Raw genomic sequence first — 22,022 nt, 5'->3', positions numbered from 1 at the left:
TTCCGGCAGGCCAAGCCTCACTTGTGCTCCCTGGGGAGAGAGTGGGCACTGGGGGCCCCTGTCATTGAGCCTACCCTCCCCAGAAAGGGGCTGTGGGCCTCCTCACCATACTTGACCTGGGCAATGTCGCCCACCACCAGCGCAGCCACGGGGACTTGGAGGAGTTGGCCATTCCGGATGACCGTGAACTTCTGCTCCTGCTCGATGCGGCTCTGTAGGCCTCGGAACTGCTTCTCCTTGCTCCAGTCATTGAAGGCCGTGACCAGTACCACGCAGATGACCGACAGCAGGATGGCGGCCCCCTCGATCCAGCCGGCCTCAGCCTCACCCTCGTCTTCAGCTCCACCGGACACATTCCCACAGGCTGTGCCCGAGGACAGAAGCGAGGGGAAGTCGTGTGTGAGTCCGGGGCCCCACCCACCGCAAGCCCCGCCCCCGGGCCACACGGTCCTGGGAGGACCCTCTCTCCAGCCCGGCCCTCACCTTCACTCTCCTCTCCAGGCGGGGCGTAGAACGAGAGGCCCAGGGAGACGATGGCTGCTACCTCCAGGATGATGAGGGTCACGTCCTGTAGGGCCTCCCACACCAGCTGCAAGAAGGTCTTGGGCTGCTTGGGGGGGATGAAGTTCTGCCCGTAGATCTGCCTGCGCTTCTCCAGGTCATTGGTGTTGTCCGCCAGGCCTGCACAGCGCCGGACAGGGGCAGCAGAAGCACAGAACGGTTAGATGGGGCCTGCCCGCCGGCCTCCTGCTGACGGCTGCCCTCGGCATGGGGGGGGGGCTCTCCCCTCTAGCTCGCACGCTCCCTCAGGCAGCGCGGGCGTGGGTCTGGGAACTGGGAACCGGGCCTTTCTGCACCTGCTTCTGGCTGCTGCCCTGCATGGACACGAGAGCAAGCCGGAGAGGCTGGTGCCACTTGTTTGGTCCTGAACCCAGGCCAGGGCAGGAGCACAGGAGGCAGTGTGAGAGCTGGTAGCGAAGGCAAGTACTGGGGTGCAGAGACCCAAAGACTGCAACGATGTCGTGCGAGGAGGAAGGACAGGAAACTGGCTGGGGACAAAGACGGGAAGGCGGGGGAGCCAGTTGTGAGCGCTAAGAGGATAAGGCAGCTTGAAACTGGGCCCAGTGCAACTGCTGGGCAGGCCGAGTCCGGGCACGTCAGCCAGCAAGCTGGCTAGCAATGGCCTGCTCAGTGGAGAGCACACCACCAACACACAGAGGACTGGTGTGTCCCGCCTGGACCGAGCGGGTCCCTGCCTCTGGAGCATGAGTCTCCCAGGCCCACCCCTGAAGGTGCCGGATTCCCCAAGGCCCCCAAGGCCGGACACCCACTCAGTCACCTTCCCCAGAGGCAGGCAGCTGGGACGGCACCACCGCAGCCCAGGCACTCAGCTCAGTGGTAACCCATGGCTGATCTGGGCTCCTCCCGCCCCCAGTGCCCTGCCCCACACTGCCACCTAGTGGGCAGATGGCAGCTTGCAGCCCCCAGTCCTGAGGAGATGGCATTATGCTTGCCACCTGTTGCAAGTTTGGGGGCCAGGGGGCTGGCCCCTGGGGAGCTCCTGGTGGGTTGGGAAAACACAGCAGACTGGAGGACAAGGAAGGGGAGGGAGGGCAGGACGGGCTCTGTCCGAGACAGAAGCACGGAGAGCAAACGCTGGGGCTGTCACAGTCTTGCACGTCCACCCTGGCTAGGCAACGGCCACACGGTGTCCTCCCTGCCCGGAAGGGCTGCAGCTGTCCCTGTCTTTCTCCCCCTGGCCTCATTGCGCTGGGCCCAGTGGCCGGCTCGGGTTTCTGCTGGGGCCAAAGGCTTCCCCGCTGGGCGGCTGGGACAAAGTCAGGGCCCCAGCTCCTGCGATGGCAGGGGAGGGGTGGGGGGGGGCGGGGACCTACTGCAGGAGCTTCGGGGGTTGGGGGCAGTGCCAGGGACAGGGACCTCTCTGAGCTCTGAGCCTCCCAGATCCCTGGGGTCTGCACTGCCCCTAGGCTGCAGCCTCCAGAGAGTTGCACAGTGCCCCTCCACCCCCTCGCCCTCGGCTTTGATTCACCCTGGCTGCGGCCACCCTGCTTCTTCTCCCTCCTTGCCAGAGACTGGGCGGCTACCTTTGCCCCACAGCCTGGGCTTGCCCGTGGGCCACTGCAGCACGCATGCTGTGTGGGGAGTGTGGAAGCAGCTGCCACCCCTCTGGTTCTGAGCAGGCGGCCGCCCAGCAGGCCCGCAGGCGGCCTGGGGCCAGGGCCTGGGGGCAGGGGCCGGCCGGTCGGCATGGACACAGATGGGCAGCGTGCCCAGAGCAGAGGCCAGATGCCATCGGAATTGGATTAGGACCACATCGTGTCGGCTCCCAGCTAATCTGCCTCCTCCTTCCCAGCACCGCCTGAAGGTCTCTGACAAACAGGGGTGGCTTTCTTCTGGAATCCTCTCGCATCTCTGTGAAGGCCGAGAGGGCAAAGCCCCTGTCCCCAAAGATGCCACCCTCGGTAGAGCACCTGCCATGTGGGGGAGGGCCTGTCCACCTCCTGGCACCTGCAGGAGTGAGCCCCGGGTCTGGGCGAGTCGGAGGCCTGCTGAGGACCCCCCATGCCTGCCTGAGGGGCTATGGAGCTGAGGGTCCCCTCGCTCCCGGCAGCAGCCGCTCAGGTCCGATGGTCTGACGGCCTGGAGGCCTGCCAGGTCTGAGAGAGGAGGGCTGGCCCTCAGGCCGCTCCATCTCCCCACGTCACACCCGGCCCCAGGGAGCCAGGCGCCCGGAAGCCCGGCAGGGGCTGGGCCACCCACCTGGGCACCTGCCCTTCTCCCTGTCTGCCCGCTCCGTAGGCACTGGGCGCGCTCCGGGGCTCTATGGCAGAATCGGGCAGCTTCCCAGGGGCCTTGACATTTTAAATATTTAACAAGGCCTGGCAGGCAGAGGGAAGTGCTGCCAGCTGAAGCCCATCTGCTTCCTTTGATCCGGGACAGGCCACATGGCTCTGCACTGCAGACTCCTCCGAGGCCCGGCCCTGGCTCCTCAGGGGGCAGGCGAGGGGGAACAAAGGGCAGAGGGCCCGGCCAGCGAGCGCAGAGCCAGGGAGACCACCTCCACCTCGCAGCTCCGGGCCTGGGCCTCCTCCTCCCCCTGCCTGCCTGCACCTCGCCTTCCGGGCGGGCCTGTGTGCTACCAGCGGCCGGAGCCTTCAGGCCAGAGCAATGGATCCTGTTCAGGCCTTGAAATTTCGGGTGGGGCCAAAGGCAGAGCGGAGAGGGTGCAGGAGCAGCAGAGACAGGCAGCGGTGAATACGAGCAAGGGACAGATTTAGAAATCAGAACAGGCAGGGCCTGGTGATGGATGGGACGGTGCCGGGGGGAGTGGTGGCAGGGAGCAGGAGGAGCCCAGGGCCACGTCCAGGGCTAGCAGCCCTCGCTGGGCCAAGGTGCGGCTGCCGAGCTGAGCAGCTGATTAAATCAATCGGCGCTGGCCAGGGCGCAAGCCTGGCATCAGGCTGGGATAGCCCGGGCAGCCCTGCCAGGCAAGTGCCAGCTGGGCCAGAAAGCACTCCAGCTCCTGGAATCCAGGGCTCGGCTGGCTCCCGGGTGGTCTCTGCCTCACAGTGGACCCCCGCAGCTGTGGCTGCAGCAGGCTGGGGCAGAGCAGCCCAGACACTGCGACCCTACTTGGGACTACTTGCTGCCAGGGCCACCTCTGATCTACACTCGGGGCCCCCTTGCCCTAGCCTCAACCACCCCTTCCACAAGCCCCAGAGGCTCCTGGGCCACCTTGGGCTATCCCCTGCCTTTCCAGAGAGAGAGGCGCTCTGTAACCTGAGTCCCCTGCAGCCCGTTCGTCCCCCTCTTCTGGCCCCCTTTAAGCATGGAATTCTGGGGTTTCAGTTTGGGGCGCTCCGCTTGCACGGGTCTTCTGTGGCTGCCGTGTCCTCCCTCCCCGTCCCTTTCTGGATACAGAGTCCTCTCCGTCCCAAGCACCTGCCACTCAAGGGCTGTGGCTCAGAGGAGGGCACAGCCAAGTTCAGCAGCACCTGCGCTGCACAGGAGGAAAGGCAGGCCTGGAGCCGCAGGCACTCCCATGGTGCTCCGGGAAGGACTCACCCTCGGTGGGCGAGGTCTTCAACCTCCTGCAGAGCCCACTGACGTCCCCGTAGGCTTCCTGGATCTTCTGCAGCGCCTCGGCCCCGCGGAGCTCCATGAGGGTGCGGAGCTCAGCCAGCGTGCACCCAAAGCCACCTGCATGCGGGGCCTCCCGCTGTGGCTGGGGCTTGGGGTGGCACTCAATGGAGCTGTTGGCCATGTCGCCCATTCTGCCCGTGGAGCCTTCGGGAAGGCGCAGGCTCCGTGTGTGTCACTGCAGCTAGGGACAGGCAGCCACCTGCAGTCCGAGGGCCCAGGCAAGGGGTGGTGCAGGGAGCAGTGGCTAAGCGTGGACACCTGGGGAGAAGGAGGCAATGCAGAAGTCCAGTCTTCCAGAACGGTGTCTGCCACTCACGGCTCACTGAGCGCCAAATTCACCCCATAGTCCCCCAGGCCTGAGCACCGTGGGCCCCAAGAGCTGGGAGGGCTCACCTGGGGGAGGAGGAAGCATCAGGGCCTCCTGTGACAAGCATTCCCCCTACCCCGCCCGGTCCTGCCCCACCCCGCCCCGCCGCCACTGGCCACCATTTCTCCGCGCCCGCGCCCGCGCCCGCGCCCGGCCCGCAGCTTCCCCCTGCTCTTGCCTGATCAGGACTCGCCCTGCACGCCTGGCATGCTACGGGTCCCTGGCGATCTTCTGCTGCGGCCGCCGCTGCAGCTCACGGTCTCAGGCCCAGGGCTGCGCAGGACTCCAGGGAGCGGCAGGCTGAGCCATGGGCAGGGCCCGCTGGGCTCTGGGGCACGGCCTCGGGTGCAGGCTGTTTCTCGGGCCCTGAGGGTACCTGGAGGCCAGGGGCAGGAGAGGGGCAGCTCAGAGGGCAGGAGCACGAGAAAGAGCGAGGAGAGCGGAGAGGAGAGGAGAGGAGAGGAGAGGAGAGGAGAGGAGAGGAGAGGAGAGGGGAGGGGAGGGGAGGGGAGGGGAGGGGAGGAGAGGAGAGGAGAGCAGAGGAGAGCAGAGGAGAGCAGAGGAGAGGAGAGGGGGGAAGGAGGGCAGAGGAGGGGGTGAGCGGGAAGGAGGGAAAAGAGGGAGAGCAGAGAGGGCAGGGCCCCAGCAGAGGGCACACAGGAGAAAGCCGGGAGCAGCCACAGGTCACTGGTGACACTGGCAGGGCGCTGGCCCCCTCCTCGGCTGGACCACAGTCCTCCCCAGCTTCTCTTTCCCCACAGTCCTTTCTGGGCACAGCCCCCAAGGCCAAGGACTAAGCTGCCTGCATCTTCCTGGAACTGAAGCTGTCTCAGTGCACGTGGCCCCGGCCTTCACCTCAGCCGAGAACCCTCCTGGCAACGTGGCTAAGCCAGGCCCTGAGCCCTGTGTTGGGGAAGCTCCTAGCTTGGGAGGAGTCTCTCACAAGCAGAGCTTAGCCGCAGACACAGCTTTGCAAGCTGGAGCCACCTCTAGCACCATGACCCAGAGCCTCCCAGGAAAGGCAAAGAGGCCCCTTGGAAGCCCACATGGAGATGGCCAAGTGCAAGGCCTTGGCCATCAAGAGGGCCCCCAGCCTTAGCTGTCAAGAAGAGGTTTGTGGTCCATGCCTGGGAGGTCTGGGGGACAGAGGAGGCACTCAGAGCAGGTGTGTGCAAGTAACCCACACCCTAAAGGTTTGGGCGGCTTGGTGCTCAGCCCCTAGACACCACTCACAGCAGCCTTGGCTTCTGGGTGTGGGGAGAAAGTGGCAGATACGCGAACACGCCGCCCACACTCTCCCACCTGCTCTCCCACTTGGGCATCTGCCAAATGCTCACGGAGCAGCTACTACGTGCCTTGGCGTGGCTTTGTGCGCCAGGGACACGGGGTGACAAAACAGAGCTCATTCCTTCTGTCTAGCTGGGGGACAGGTGATGAGCAGAGTGACCCGGCTACAAGAAGAGGGAGAGTGGGGCGGAGGGGACCTCTGAGTGACACGGGCCACCACAGAGCACTGGGCGGAGCTGAGGGCAGGCGCCTCCTATGGATGCAGTGCAGTCACCCAGGTCGTGGCGGTGGCGGTGGCGGTGGCGGTGGCGGTGGCGGCAGTGTGACTCCCTCTCCCTTGCTCCATCACAGGAAACTCGGCCAGGGAAGTGGCAGGGCCAGAGGGCGGCTTTGGATGCCACCTGCACTCCTCTTCCTCTGCAGAAAGCCCCCTGTGGGCCACACCCCAGGACCTTGGCCCCTGCCTGCTGGAAGTGCCTTCTTCCCTCTTCTCTCTGACCCTGGGCACCAGCTGCGCGGTGCAGTCCCCATGCGTAGCGGCAGCTGGAGGGCACAGCTGAGTCTGCTTTGTCTTGAGAGCTGCATCCACCGCCACAAACCCTCTGCAAGTCGGCTTCCCAGGCCCCGGGCAGGCAGGGCTACTGCAAGAGGTGCAATCAGCGGGGCGTGCGGATGTGTGCATGGGTGCGTGCATGTATGTGTGTGTGTGGGGGTGGGTGTAGGGGAGTGCCTGACATTCCACGGGGTCCCCTGCTGCCCCTACCAGCCTGTAGAGTGGCACCCGTTAACTGCCCCCGGCGCTGACATCATCCTGTGTGTGCAGCCCCAGGGCCCAGGAGCCAGCAGGGAACCTGGATGTCCCCCACGGAGCCACCTAGGGCCACAGTAGCAGTGGGAAGCCAAGTGAAGCATTTTGTTCCGTTGGAACACTTTCATCTTTCTGGCCTCTCCTCCCACACGGCGCCTGAGGGCTCCTGGGGGGATAGGGCAGGAGGAGGGTCTGTTGGGTGGGCTCTTGGGTGGTGTATGTGCCAGTGGCATAGTCACCCAGAACCTCCATTTTAGCCCTGCTCCAACACCACCAAGCAAAAGGCCAGTTCCCTCAAAGCACCTTGCAGTTCCCCTCCTGCCTCTGGCCGCCCAGCTGTGCCCCACACCGCCCGCCCTCCCAGCTCCCCAGCCGCAGCCCACTCTGCCGCAACCACACAGCCTGGCCAGCTCTGAGCCCCGTGCACACCCTTCTGTCCCATCTCCACCTGGTAGCCTTCTGTGAATTCTTCGAGTTGCAATCTCAGCGGAGTGTCCTCCAAAGGTCTCGACCAAGTCCCCAGCCCCGACCGATGGTCGCTGAGCCTCTGATCCCACGGCAGTGGTCTCTGAGTCTCTGTCTCCTACCGGTTGGCTCTCTAGCTTCTTAAGACAAGTGCGTGCGGTTATCGGGGTTATCGGTTACTGAGGTAGGGGGTGGTTCTGGGTGGAGATCAGGGCCTACAGGAATGGGGACGAGCGGGCTTGGCTCCTGGGGAAGAGCTCAGAGCCCCGGGAGGCAGATTCACTGTCCTGAATAGCATGCGGGCAGGGTAGGGTGGGGCTGCTTTGAAGTCACCAACTGCACGGGCCATAGGGCAGGCAGGAGGTGGCAGCGAGTTCAAGCAGGGCCCACTTGGAGTGACTGCAGGCTGCTGAGAGACCAGGTGGCACAGACTCAACCAGGACAGCAGCCCTCACCCGAATGGTCAAGGACAGCCGCGGCCAGGCCCGTGGGGTCTGCGGGCCCCAGCAGAGCGTTTCCGGCCCTGGGCTGGCTGCCGAGAGCAGCCCGTAGACACCAAGAGGGCAGGCCGCATACCATTTCTCCGCTCTTTCCTCTCTCAGCTCTTAATTGGCTTAATTGAATTAAGAACCTCTACAGAGGGGCGCTCGGAGCTTCCGGCGCCTGCTCCATCCTGGCCCAAGCTGGCCGGGATTGCGGGCTGGAGAGAGCAGGAGCTGGCCCACCTCCCACTTCCCCCTGCACGCGTAGCTGTCAAGGCTGCATCACCTGCCTGCCTTCTGCACCCTTCCCTCCAGCGGGGCGCAGGCACCCGTGCCTCCGCACTAGGCCCAAACAGCACCGGCCACTCCAGCGACCAGAAACCCCGGGGGTCCTGCATCCAACTCCATCACCCCTGGTCCGCTCTGGCCCTGGGCAGCATGCCAGGCTTCAAGAAGCTAGGGCCTTCCTGGGCTCTCCCCTGCCCTCTCTCTCGGGTCTTTGCTCGCAACGCTAAGTTTGGAACTGCTGGTGCACACGGCATTGCCAATGCCTGCGGCACCTGCTAGCCTCCTCACCAACACCCCCCTCCACCCCATTTCACAGAGGGCAAACTGAGCCGCATAAGGGGTCAGCAATGCCAGACATGAGGCCCCTGCTTTTGCCCTGGCCCCTTGGCCCTGACTTCCACGTGACCCCTCATGAGTCATGGCCACCCACATCAGGGCACCTGACGACACCCCAGGGAAGCTTCCCCAGTCGCCCAGCCTTGTCTGACGGAGGGGGCTGACGACTGGAGGATGAATTCCCACCACAGCCCCCAGCTCGGGGCTCCGAGATACGTTAGAGCTCGGCCCGTGCTCCACTCTGGAAAGAGCCCCGCGGCAGGTGCCATGGATCCAGGAAGTCCCGGGCCCCGTGATCACAGCATTCCCCTGCATGGCCACCCCCAGGCTCCTGACCACTGCGTGCCAGAAGCAAGCCAAGGACACCATGGCCCCGAGGCAAGGAAGAAGCAGAATCCAGGGTCAGAGGGCAAAAGATGGGGGCCTGAGGGCCTACCCGCATGCATGCCTTCTGCCAGGAGCCCTCCTGCAGAGACAGCGGGCGAGGGCCTGCCTCCTCCAAGGACCTCGGCTCCGGGCCCCACAGAAGGGAGACAGGCTTTGCCCCTGCTGTGGGGGAGGTGGCTCTGCCGCACACCTGCAGCCCAGCAGTGCTTAGGAGCAGCTGGGGGCGTGGGCGGAGGGCACCCTGGCCGTAGCCCCCATCCTCTCCTGGGCCATCCCAGCGGGTAGAGACGGTGGCCACCTGGGAGACCCTGGAACCCTCGACTCCCCGAGGCTCCCTCCTGCCCGCCCTGCTCCCTCCCGCCTGCTTGACGCACCTTGGCGACCACCGGGGAGGGGAAAGGAGGGTTCCAAGGACGAGGCGTGCATGCAGCCCAGGAAGGGGGAGGGAGAGAGCCAGGCCGAGAACAGCCTCATTAATATTTCAGAGGCGCCGTCACTGCAGCTCCTGGGCCCTCACAGCTCCACCACTTGTGCCGGTGGAGGGAGGAGGATGGGAAAAGAGAAGGAAACAAAACCCGAGAAAACAGATTTAAAGGGACAGGCGCCCCCCACCCCCCGCCCCCCAGTGCTCGCTCCTGCCTCCCCCTGTTCCTGGTACAATCTGTGCGCACGCCAAGTGGCTCTCAGTGGAACAGCTTTGGGCAAGAACAATAACAACAGACAACGGCCAACCCGCAGCCACTGCGCCCCTCCCCACTCCCCAGTCCCGCAGCACCCACCAGCCCCAAGATCTGCCCTGGGGGCCTGGGGAGCACTCCAAGGGCGTCCTGCCCGCCCAGTGCCCGGTCTGGCAGAAAGGCAGGTGCGGTGCTGGTGCCTGCCAGGGAGGAGCCTGGAAGCCAGAGAAACCCAAGTGTAGATTCCTAGGGGCGGCTGGGACCTAAGACACTGCCTTTGGGTGGGCGAGCTGATAGCCAGGAGCTCCGGCCTAACCCAGAGCAGCTGCCCGCAGACCTGGGTGGGTCCCTCTGTGCCCGGGGAATGGCAGGAATGCAGAGTCCTAGGTCCAGAGCTTCCCACCCTCATCCCATGCCCCGGTTCCACTACCTGCCTCTGGCTAGAGATTCCAGCCTCCTCCTAATATGCACCCTGGGAGGCGTCGGGGATGACTCAAGTGCTTGGGCCCCTGCCACCCACATGGGGGACCCGGATTGAATTCTTGGCTCTTGGCTTCAGCTGGCCTAGCCCCGGCCATTGCAGGCATTTGGAGAATGAACCGGCAGATGAGAGATGTGAGATATGTCTCTCTCTCTTGCTCTCTGTTTCTCTGATAAACAAATCGATAATGTTTTTTAAAAGCCCCACTATAGAATGCGAACGAGCACAGCTCAGGGGCTGGCAATCTCCCTCTGGACTAGAAAGCAGGGACTCAGAGACAAGTGTCACCCTCTAGGACAGGCTGCTCAGTGAGACTAGGCAGGCACAGCGGGACAAGTCATGTCGGGATCCACCTAGAGGAGTGGCGCTCACAGAGACACACAGCAGCAAGCCGGGGCCAGGGCCTGCGAGCTGGTGCTGCGGGCAGAGTTTCAGCTGGGAGGAGAAAACTGTGTTCTGGAGACAGACGGCGGCGAGTGAGGGACGCCCTGCAATGTGTGTTCACTGATGCCAGCCTGCGTCCCCATGCTCCCAGGCCGGCAAGGCCCAGCAGCTGTTCTTCTCGGCGTGCTGTGCGCAGGGTGATGGATGCTGGGTGTGCAATGGCAACCCGTGGCGCCCCTGAGCGGCGCTGCCTGGCCCAATGAGCCGACAGTTCTGCCCATATGGGTTCTCACTTTTAGGAAAATCCCCTCGTGGAAGTGGGAACCTAAGCAGAGCCTTCTCCACTGTCCTATCGCCACCTCCAGCCTCCATGTCATCCAACACCTGCCACGCCCTGCCTAGGTTGGGTGGGTGCTCTACGGGGGCACAAGAACGGAGCAGCTGAGAGGGGCCAGGCTGCCTGGCCATTGCCACACTCGTGTGTCTCTCCTCGTAGCTGGAACACACTTGTACTCTATGCCCCCCCCGATGATGTTAGGAGATGCTAATGAGCCCCCACAAAGTTATGGCAGAGACTTCCTAGCTCTGAGCCCACTTTCCACGTGGTGCTGTGCTTCTGAGCGCATGATGACGTTCTGGCCAATTGGATGTCAGCGAAAGTGACAGGGGCAACTTCAGGGTTATGTCCTTAAAGGGCAGGGATAAGTTCTCCTCTGCCCTTCTCCTTCTTCCTGCTGCCTGGAATGCTGATGTGAAGGCAGGAGCTGCAGCCACTGTATCACACCCATCTTGTAGATGGGATCCATTTGCAGCACATTCATGGGAGCCGAGACCCCAGGAACCAAGGAGCTGTCACAGCAGCCCTCCCTATCTATCGCTGGGACCGCTGCGTCTCTGTTAATCAAGGATAAAGCCACAGCCTGAGTCATTCCGATGTGCCTGGGGCAGCAGCAGAGCCCCGTGGGGGTGGGCTCATTGTATCTCCTAAAGTCATCCGTGTAAAAAGAATGCACTCAGCTTGAGGGCAGGCCTCAGCTCCCCCCGCCCCCCGCATGTTCCAGCTGAAGCCATTGCACCTGTGCTTGCACTCCCGGTCTCTGCAGCCTGGGCTGGCTCCCTGCACCATGAAGCACAGAGGAGTTAAGGAGCTCACTCAAGGTCACACAGCCAGCCAGGAGCAGAGGCCAATGCGAACTCAGGTGGTCTGGATCCATAGGGGTCTTTGTCGCTCCTTCCTCATGTGACTGCCCAGAAAACCCCAGAAAAACAACAAATGTGATTAGAACCATTAAAAGGAGCTCAGCAAGGCGACCAGGCAGGAAATCTGTCTCAGAACCTCACTCAGAGATGCCTGGCTGTGCAAGCCAACTCCAAGCCTTCACTTTTGAACCTGTGAAATGGTCCTTATTCTTCTGATCCAGGCTGCTGTGCAAACCATGCCCTGGCCCCTACACTGAGGCGCGGTCCCTATTGGCCACCCTCCTGGGTCACCTCACTCGGGCCCTGTGTGACTTCTGCCTGTCCTGAAGCTCACTTAGCCAAGAACCGTGTCCCCACTTACGAGGGCTCACTCCGAAGGTGCCGTGGGGGGGGGGGGGAGGGAGGAGTAGCATTTATCTCCTGCCCGGGCACGAGGACTCCAAGCTCAAGCAGCGAGCAGGAGCGAGGAGCCCACGGGCAGGAGGCGTAGTGCCGCTAATTATCCAATTACGGGAGCTGCGCGGAGCCCGCAATGCAGCAGGAGCCCGAGCCAGCCCCGCACCGCCACCTTCCACGAGGGCCTTGGGCGGACCCCATAGCCTCACAACACAGCTCCGTGCAAGACCCCAGCTGGGAAAGGGGCAGAAATCCGAGGCTCTGAGGCTCCCTGCTTGGCACTGCCTGGTCCACCCCTGCCAGCCTTCAATCCCAGAGCTGGCTCCAAGGACCGGAAGCAGCCAGGGCCTAACCAGGTAATCAAGGAAATTACAGACAGCTGGAGGCTGTGCGGCTCCGGGGCCAGAGGGCTCGTTCCACCTGCCACGAGGCGCAGTGACTCCGCGAAGAGAGAGCAGGGACACACGTGTTGTCCTCGGGAAGTGGCCCCATGGGGGGGGGTACTGGTTTCTTGGGAGGACAGGCTTAGCGGGATTCACTGGAGTCCAGGTCAGGGGTTCCTAAAAAGGATCAGGAAGGTGGTGCTCCAGACAGGGGGTGCTGGAGGCGCGCTAAGCCCCCGAGAACTGATGGGGACCATCACTATATGGGGACTGCAGGCATGCAGGGGTGTGGGTGTGGAACTCACCTGCCCCAGCCCTTCGTAAAGACCCCAGGAAGGGTGTTGGAGGGGACAGAAAGGGGAGTTCAGACTCAAGGGGGCAGTCACATCTGCCCTGGCGCCCTTTCTCCCAGCACAGCCCTGGAGGAAGAAGCAATGGCCAGCGGTGCCCGAGAGAGGACGCCTGGGAAGCTGCAGCCGGGCACTGCTCCTGCCTCCTCCAAACCTGAGCAGCTGCGACCACAGAACCTGAAGGTCGCCAAGAGCCTGGCGGCTTCCGGATCACATGCACAGAGCTTTGCACCACCAAGCTTCCACGGGGGCCGGCACTGCCTGCAGGGGGTGCAGGTCTACGTGTCCCCTGCAGCGTGCCCTAGCGACCCTCCTGCCCCTGTATGCTCTGGGGATCACCGGGGAGGGGTGGCCGGGGACCAGGACCCAAAGGGATTTCTGCCCACGGACCCCAATTTCTGCAACCCTGACCCTGACCACAGACAAGGGGACCCTGGTCCCACCTCCCATGGCTCTGCCTTACCGCTGCTTCCTCGTTCAGGGAGGGGCAGGGGCCCGGGAGCCCTGAGCTGCTGGGAACCGCCCACTCGCCACCATGGGCCTCTCTGGGGAACTGCCAGGGCCAGGACCCTGGATGGGGACCCCCAGAGTAGCCCACTCTTATTCTTGACCCCTATGGATGAATTGCAAGGGGGAAGGGCACTCTTGCTTCGCTCCCCAGGACTGAGCTTTCCCAGAGTGAAGCCCCGCCCTTGCACACCCCTCTCCTCTTCTGCACCAAGCACAGGGAGGAGCTTGCAGACCCCAGGGCCAGGGAAGCCCAGACCAGCCGCCCCCGGGTCGTGGCCACTCCTCCCGGGCCTGTAAATGCAAACTCAGAAGCGGGGTGTTGGTCCCCATGCGTGGCGCGGCAGGTGGACATGCAGTGCCAGCGAGTGAGAGTGGCGGTACAGGTCAGGGACTCACAAAGTCCCTCGAGGCATCGGGTGGCCCTTTCTCATATACTTTCCTTTGGGACACGCCAGACAGGTGACTTCTGAGAGAGAGGCCGAAACGGCAAAGCCAAGGTCAAGCGGCGGCCACCAGCTTCCCCATCTCTCGTCTCTTGCTCGCGGCCAGATCTGTTTTGCTGCTTCTTAATTAGCAGACTCTGCTGTCCCTGGGCCACTGCTCACCATCCAGCCTTGCCGCCCACCCGCCCACCCGCGGGGACGCAGCCGCTGCTCCGAAACTCACGGTCTCACCCAGCGCCTGCTCCTGAATGCTTCTCAGGGGGCCGGCGCGCCGGCGCCAGCGGGATGAAGGGGTCCTGTCTTGCACTCTAGAGACCGAGGTATTGAAGAATAGCAGGTACAAGAAGGACAAGTTTGTCACTGACTCAGCGGCACACAGGTGGTCCCTGCACAGACCAGAAGGAGGCCACGCTACGGCAAGGCAGCAGAAACCGGCCTGCAACAACTACCTTGATGATCACACACGTGGTGCCACTGCAAAGGATGTGTGCGGACTGCTTTAGGCAGGAGGGGACTACGTTCGAACGGAGACACCGAGACACACGGGGCACCCAGTGCTGGACCGTTCTCAACTGCCCAGAAGGAAGGCCATAAGCCAAGAAGCAAAAGGGAAAAAAATCACATGAAAAATCGTGAGGTGAAAACTGTTTACTTTTTGCATGAAAAAAAAGCTAAATTATTTGCAGCAGATATGTTAAATCGTGATTATTACGACCCAATGACAAACGCTAAGATCTGAAATAAAGTATAGCAGTAGATAACTCACTAAAGAAAAAAAAGATACAGTTTCTAAAACCCATATGAAAATGTTGACCCTTATCAGAAATTAAAGAGACACACATGGGAGCTGGCGCTGTGGCGTAGTGGGTGAAGCCGCCACCTGCAGTGCCGGCATCCCACATGGGTACCAGTTTGAGTCTCACTTCCGATCCAGCTCTCTGCTGTGGCCTGGGAAAGCACTGGAGGATGGTCCAAGTCCTTGGGCCCCTGCAACCTCATGGGAGACCCGGAGGAAGCTCCTGGCTCCTGGCTTCGGATCGGCGCAGCTCCAGCCATTGCAGCCAACTGGGGAGTGAACCAATGGATGGAAGACCTCTCTCTCTGCCTCTGCCTCTCTGTAACTCTGCCTTTCAAATAAATAAATAAATCTTAAAAGAAAAAAAAAGAGAGAGTGAGGCAAACACCCAACGTGAGTTGTTTGATTCTAGGACTCAGTCGGGTGCTCTGCTTGGGACAGAGCCTCACGCGTAAGAGCGAAACAAATCTGGCCGCCTGCATTTCCAAAAATAGCCAAATAATTAAGCGAATTACAATCTCTTGAGAGAATACTATTCAGCCATTAAAAATTGTAATTACTGAGGACCGCCCTGATACATCCTGGGAACTTGATAAATAACTGTCAAGTGAGCGAATCATTTGGAGTTTCAAGTTCATTTGCACGGTTCAAGTTCATTATTTTTGCAATAAGCATTTACTGCCTTCATAATCTTAAAAAAATTAAACTATATCCTTTTTGGGAAAAATGTCCATTTAGGAAGGGATTATATTAATAAAGAAAATGCTTATGTAAAGTAAAAAATAGATTGTACAATTTAGTCCATGCTATAATTACAGTAATATGAAAATAAATAAGCTATGTTTTTGACTTCTTGGTGTTTTATGAGTTTTCTATAAAGAGCATGCATTCGAAAAGTATTATTTTTAGATAGTAAGAAGTATCAATGTTATTAAAAAAAAAACAATTAGGCCATGCCCATCAGTGGAGAGCTGCCTGGGTCCCTACTGCTGCTGCCCCCCAACCCTGCCTCTGGCCCTGCAGTGGGCTGTGGGTGCCAGGCCAGATGAGGACCAAGCATCGGGCAGATCTGGGTTTTACCCCTTGCTGGGCATGTCAGGTTCACTGGCCTGGGGACCTGGGCCACCCCTTGGAGAGCTAGCAGCCCAAGCACTGGCCCTCCATGGCAAAGGCTCCCAGCCTCTTCTCAGAAGTGCCCACATCTGTGCCACCCACTGCCTTTCAAGGAGCCACAGGGTGTGGTTTTGGGGACAGCGTCAGGGCCCCTGGAGCCTCAGGGATGGTGTCTACCACACTGTTGGGCGGAGCAGACAGCTGCCCTGGGCGGCTACTGAGGGGCAGGACTCAGGGCGGTACTGCTGAGTCCTGGTTTGGGTCAAGCAGGGTGGGGCTGGCAGGTGCAGGGGGCTGAGCCCACTAGATACTCCCTGGCCTCACAGCCCTTTGCATGTATGTCTACTGCTGTGGCTGCAGATCCTCTGATGGACACTTAGCAAAACATGTTCACTCTGCTGTATCCCCAAGACCCAAGACGATGTGGCCCCCGGCACAGCTGGCCACATTCTGACCATGGCGACCTGCCTTCTGACAGGTAACCCATCCAAGCCCAGCCCGCACCTTCTGGCCCAGGCTGTCAAGTGCTCAGACCAGAGCCTGGCCCATCAGTGTCAGTGGCTGTGTGCTGGGGGGTGGGAGAAGTGGTGCGGGTGGTTTCAGGCTCCAAGGGAGGCAGTGGGTCTTCATTCCGGGATACGGTGGCCACTGGCCACAGATGGCTACTGAGCACTTGAAATGTTCCCAGTGCGCCTGAGGAACGCAATCTGTAATTGGACTTAATTCTAATTAAATCGCTGCTCTGCCTTGGGCTGCCCCACGGGTCATCGAAGCTCTAGAAAGGACCTCAAGGCCAAGACCTCTGGCAAAAAGACATTTGAAAACAGCTGTGGCCCACGACGCAGCAAGGTCAGGACCTGTTCAATTGAGGGTCTTTGCAGGGCCGGCACAGGACCCCCTTCTGCATGTCTTCCGCCGGGATGCACGTGTGCAGAGACCTCTTGGACCACTCCCAAGCTGCCGCGACCTAGACCTTTCCACCCACGCCCTGTAGCTCTGCTTCAGGTTCTGCCACCTACTCGGCCGTGTGACCTTGGACTCATCCCTGGCCCAACCTTGGGCAGGCAGTCCAAGGTGCCCAAGTTCCCCCAGGTCTGCGAGTCTCCTTCCCTCGGCCCTTTCTGCCTAGGCCAACCCCGGGCCTGCTGCCAGCACCGCCCACCCAACAGAAGGTGCCCAGGCAGGGGAGGGCTTCCAGCCAGGCACCACTTGGCCTGGCTTCTGCCAGCTTCGCAGAGGCCCGGCGAGGAGCTGAGAGATGACAGGGGACGGCAAGGAGCCATCCGTGTGCTCCAGGTCACAGCCAGCGCCCCCTCCCCTCCACCCGGGCCTGGGTCCATCTCTGAGGTGGTGGCCGCTGGGGAGGCTTCTGGGGATTTAGGTGAGAGTGTCTGCCTTCAGGGCCACGGCAGCCACTCTCACACACCAAGGCTGCCCCTGCTGCATGGCTCGGGCACCTTCCCCCCTTTTGTGTCAGTGGGCAGATGAGGGGACAAGGAGGTCTCGGCTTCAGCCCCGCACCCTCAGCTCACAGTCCAGGCTCCATCCTGCGGAGTTCCGCGCACAGCTCTAGAGACAACAGAGACAGGGTGCGAGCCTGACGGCCGGCCTGCCTGTTCTGGTTTTACCATCTCGTGCCTGTGTGACCTTTGGCAAATTACCTAACATCTCTGGGCTTCAGCCACACCATCTGCAAAATGGGGCGAATAACAACACTCGCTTCATTTGGCTGTTTCAATTGAGCAACGCGATGGTGCCTGGCACAGGGTGACTGCTGTTAATACTGTCATTACGGACATGATGTGCTAGCAACCGCTGATGGGGACAGTAGCCATCAGTGAAATATATAATCTGTAAATTTAAAATCAGAAGGGGGCGCCAGTGTGATGGTGCACTGACTTAAAGCCACTTGAGACACAGGCTTTTCGTATTGGACCTGGTTCGAGTCCCGGCAGCTCCACTTCCTATCCAGCATTCCTGCTAATGTGCCTGGGAAAGCAGCAGCTGATGGTCCAAGTCCCGGGGCCCCTGCCACCCTCGTGGGAGACCTGGATGGGGTTCCAGGCTCCTGGCTTCAGCCTGGCCCAGCCCCAGCCCCAGCCCCAACTGTTGTGGCCATTTGTGGAGTGAATCAGCGGATGGAAGCATTCTCTCTCTCTCTCTCTCTCTGTCTCTTCTCTGTCACTCTTTCAAATCAATAAATAAATCTATGAAAGAAAATACACTACAACCAGAAGGGAGTACATGTCTGCTGACAACTTGCTCCCGAAGGTGGAGACGGAGGTGCACATGGCTGCAGCAAGCTGGCCCTACCTGGCTCTGCGGGCTGCAAGGAGCCCTAGGGGCCTGGCCACGCTTGCCCCATCCGAAAGCCATGCTGAGTGAGGCCTGGGGGGCTGGCCGCAGCACGCTCTCTGGGCCGGGAGCAGATGTTCCGGGCTGCAGAGCACTCACCGACTCACACCCTGGCCTCTCCGGCTTGCACCCTCAAATGTCAGTGCCGAGAGCCCTCCGCGGCCCACCCCGCCCCTTGCCGGATCCGGAGCAGGCACCAGACTCGGCCAAGCTCACAAACACCATGAGGCACTGAGCTGGCACCAGCCCCAGGAGCTCCTATCGCTAGAGCTCCAGCTGCCTTCTCGCAAGGCCCCTGTGCCCCTTCCGGGACCTCCAAGGGCCCCGGGCAGCACCGCTGCGGCCTGTAGGTGGCGCTCTCTCTTCAGCACGCTCTGCCTTGGGGGGCTTCTTTCCCAAGGCGCTGGCTCTCCTTCTCGCTGGGTGCAGAGCCCCCTCCCACTCCCACCCCACTTCCATCTGCCTGCATTCCCCCTCGTATGCCCCTTCAGTCAAGGCACCTGGCAGCGTGGTGTCCTTGGCCCTCCCCCACCTCGAGGCCAATGGCAGGCACAATCGATGCCTGGGTACCACAATTGTCCAGGCCCTTCCAACCGCTCTCTCTGCAGGGGCAGGCTCCAGGGAGGAGCTTCACCCTTGGACCCTCTGCCAGGCCTCATCTGAATCCTGCAGAGGCTGCACAGCCTCCAGCTCCCTCCTGGGGAGCGCATGGCCTTGGTTTCCTCATCTGTGAAAAGGGGCAATGAAAACAATGGCTCATACGTGGAGTTGCAGTGAGACTCGGATGGGAGAGGGATCCAGGACCAACCCTGGACACAGGAGGCACTCAGAGAGAGCGGTGGCCTCTGGTTATTAGGTCACCCCTTCCCCCACCCCCAGGTCCACAGTCATCTGCTCTTGGAGGAAGGGGCCTCCACCCTTGCAATGCCAAGTTCCTTCCCTTCTTGTGGCCTCAACGATCCCATCTGAAAAATGGGGACAAAAAAATCCAGCCCGTGTCTCTGTCGTTGGGTGAGTCTGCAGATTCAGCGAGGTCAAGGTCATGAATGGGACACACAGAAAGCAAGTGCCCACTTTGTGCCAGGCCTGTGCTGGGCACTGGAGCAGCCTGTGCAGATTAAAAGTCAGTTCTTGCCGTAAAAGCTTACAGACCAGTGAAGGGTGACAGCTGGTGGGCACAGATGGGAAATAGGTGCAGGGGGCTGCCTGCTAGGTTGGCACCCAAGTCCCAGGAGGGACCCCTCACCAAGCCCTCAGCCCCGGACGCTCCAAGATTCCCTCCATCCCTCCCGTTCTCCAGGCTCCCCCCTCCCCTGCCTTCCTCCCTTCCTCAGCCGGCCTGGCCACCGCGCCCTGCACCGGGCGGAGGGATGGAGGGAGCCGGGATCCGAGGGACAGACGAGTGGACAGTCCCAGGCTCTGCGAAATGCCGTGCCAGCCACTCTGAATTCCAGGACCCCAAAGCTGGAGCTTTCACCCTCGAGAAAATAGGATAAAATTCCCCCCCGTGACAGGAGAAGCCCTCTGGCCAAGGTCACACAGGTGGGGAGGGGGAGGACAGCTTTCCCGAAGGGATGCGGGAGTTACCCAAGTGTGGCCGGGGCTGCGTGCTGTTGGCACGGTCCAGGCCTGCACAGGGTCGCCTGGGCGGCTGTGTGGGCGTGCGTGCGGGGGACAGTGTGGGAACGTGAGAGGGGGAGGATGACACAGTGCGAGGGTGCAGGGGGAGGGGGTGCCGCGAGACTCCTGGAAGGTGCGTGCGCACCGGCCGGGCTCCCTGGCCTGGCGCCCCCAGCTGTGCCCGCGGAGCCCCCACCCGCAGCCCCCAGCAGCCTTGTTCTTCAGACACAGATGCGCGTGCGCGCGAGATGCGGGGCGCAGGGTGCGGGGTGCGGGGCGCTGCCAGCCGGCCAGGGGTCCTGGGGTGCCTCGCGGCCGCGGTGCCGCAAGGACACGCAGGCCGGGCGCGGGGCGCAGGTGCCTGGGGCGGGGACCCGTGTCCCCCCACCTGCCGCCGCGCCACCTGCTGGGCAGCCCTCCCGCCCCGCCCCCGCCCGCGCCCGCGCCCGCGCCCACCCGGTTGGCGCCTGTGCGCCCCGGGCACCACTTACCCGGGCATGGGCACGGCCGCCACCGCGGCCTTGGCTTCGGCGGGCGCTGTCGCTGCGGGCAGGCGCCCGGCGGGCAACGATCCGTTCCAAGGACGGAAAGGCCCAGACACGGGGCGGACTGGCCGGCGGCGCGGGGCGCGACCCTCCGCGGCTGGCGAGGGCTGCGGCCGAGTGCTCCCCACGCTCCGCACCGGCGGCGGGCGACGCGGTGCGCTCAGCTCCAGCCGCAGCTCTGAGCGCGGAGGGAGGGAAGGAGGGAGGGAGGGAGGGAGGGGAAGGGGGAGGGGAGGGAGCTGGAGGAGGAGGAGGAGGAGGAGGAGGAGGAGGAAGAAGAAGAAGAAGAAGATGAAAAAGAAGAAGACTAAGACGAAGAAGAAGAAAAGGGAGGGAGGGGGTCACAGGCACGGTGGGGGTGGGTGGGAGGAGGAATGGTGCACCGCACAGGGGCCTCAGGATTCCGCGTGCCTGGTGCGCCCACTGCTGTCCTCAGGACACTGGAGGGTGCCTTTCTGACTTGGTATTGTTCCACAAGGACACTGGAAACTAGGGGAGCATGGCGGGGGCAAGGTGGGGGGTGTGGGAGGGGCCAGCTGGCTGCCACTATAATGCACCGCCCTTCAGGTGGCCTCCGAGGGCTGGTGGTCTGCTGAAGCGTCCAGCTGCCCACTGCAGGGCCACACACAACCCAGCGCATTTTCCCACGGGGCAGCTGGCATTTGCAACAGAGGCTCCAAGTGCATGTCTCTCGGTGGTGATCACAGGTACACCGGTGTGCAGACTGCACACAGGTGGACACCTAGAGACGGACTCCTGGGGGCTCCTAGCCATGGACACGGGTGGAGAAGGACACAGCAACCGACCCCAGCGCAGACACCTGCTTGTACCTGCGGATGCATAGACGTGGAAGGAAACTCCAGTGTTGCCCCAGGCTTTCCTCATGCAAGGTGCAGGCCAAGGGGCAAAGAGAAGTGACAAGTTGAGTCCCCGGGGAGTGTCGCCCCTGGGAGCAGGTGGCAGTGTGTGGCAGGTAGAAGGCGCTTGGGCACAGAGAGCCCCAGGGTGCCGTGTGGCCTGGGCCGGAGCTGGGTGCTGCAGGCATAGCAATGACTGAGGAACACGGAGTGGTGCGCAGGCAGCTGGAAGGGGCCAAGGGCGTGTCCTGAGGAGCCGTGCGGGCAAAACACAGAGGGTGCTGGGCGCTCACGAAAGGCCTCTTCGCAGAGGTGCAGCTGTGCCCCGCCCAAGGCTAGGGGCCTGTCAGACCTCCCACAACCTGCCCTTCCCCCAGGGAAAGCCCCCTGGGGGATCTGGCATTCCTGAGAGCCAGGGCCAAGGCCCCAGCACCCTTGAGCGTGGACAGAGGCCTCACTCACACACGCACTTGCCCACATCCTCTCGTACCACCGACACGTGAGCCCCCGAAGAGTTCCTCACACACACACACAGTCACGCACACCCCCCACACCCCTTCACACCAACACTCTCCTTTAGCTCCAACTCCGAGGGTAAGGAGGCTAACCCCCACCCCACGCCACCCCACCCCCGCCAGGCAGTAGGGCCTCAGCACTGCAGTGTCCCCTGGCGCATGGCAGCCTTGAAGCAGGCACAGTGGAACAGGCAGGCTGGCTCCTTAGGGTCTGGAACAGTCTCATAAGCCCCACCCCCTCCTACATACACCCTGTGGCTTCCCACAACCTTGCCAACTTCCAGTTGCACTTCGTGTCACCCCACATTCTGGATGGGGACACGGACGCTCCAAGGGTCACCCCATGCCCTCTGGTTGGTGACCGCGGGAGCATAGGAAGGAGTCGGGCTGCCGGGAGTGTGGCCCCATGAAGAAGGGGTGCTGAGAGAGCATGGGAACATGCCAGCCTTAAAGAAGAAAGAAGACCCCGCGGGGCTGTGTCAGGGCGCCCCTTGGGGACCAGGGCGTGCACTGATCGCTCCGGGGTGTGTTCATTGAACTGATGGCTGTTGCTCCTACATGAAGCCTGTCCTCCGACCCAACCTCAGACACAGGCTGGAGACAGAAAACAAGAGTTGGCCACAGAGGCCCAGATCACAGGGCCGAGAAACAAGTGTCACAGACGTCCCCAGTCACTAGCAGAATGTGGTCCCCAAGCAGCGAAAGACCAGCAGTAGAGGTGGCCCTGTGTGGTTTGAGTCAGCTGAACCCCCGCCATGTGCTCTGGAGCCAGGATGGATGGCCCATGCCTTTTTTTTTTTTAAAGATTTATTT

General features: G+C 61.9%; 1 protein-coding gene across 5 annotated transcripts in view; it reads right to left on the bottom strand.

The window, feature by feature from the left end:
- Window positions 1-19,975, bottom strand: part of ATP2B3 (ATPase plasma membrane Ca2+ transporting 3) — a 48,881-nt gene extending 28,906 nt beyond the window's left edge. For 4 of the 5 annotated variants that reach the window (XM_070066751.1, XM_070066752.1, XM_070066754.1 and 1 more), the window contains exons 1-5: window positions 19,784-19,919; window positions 4,710-4,907; window positions 4,087-4,422; window positions 484-681; window positions 107-364 (exon numbers count right to left, since the gene is read on the bottom strand). In XM_070066751.1, the coding sequence (XP_069922852.1) occupies window positions 107-364; window positions 484-681; window positions 4,087-4,294 (664 nt within the window). In that variant the 5' untranslated portion in view covers window positions 4,295-4,422; window positions 4,710-4,907; window positions 19,784-19,919. Of the gene's footprint in view, window positions 1-106; window positions 365-483; window positions 682-4,086; window positions 4,423-4,709; window positions 4,908-19,783 lie in introns of all 5 variants that reach the window. The other variant, XM_070066749.1, reaches the window with a different exon arrangement.
- Window positions 19,976-22,022: the final 2,047 nt, after the last annotated feature.

This window comes from Oryctolagus cuniculus, chromosome X (assembly GCF_964237555.1).
Source record: "Oryctolagus cuniculus chromosome X, mOryCun1.1, whole genome shotgun sequence".
Lineage (NCBI taxonomy): Eukaryota > Metazoa > Chordata > Mammalia > Lagomorpha > Leporidae > Oryctolagus > Oryctolagus cuniculus.
The sequence above is the reverse complement of the archived record's forward strand: the minus strand, read 5'-3'. Positions and strand labels throughout refer to the sequence as shown.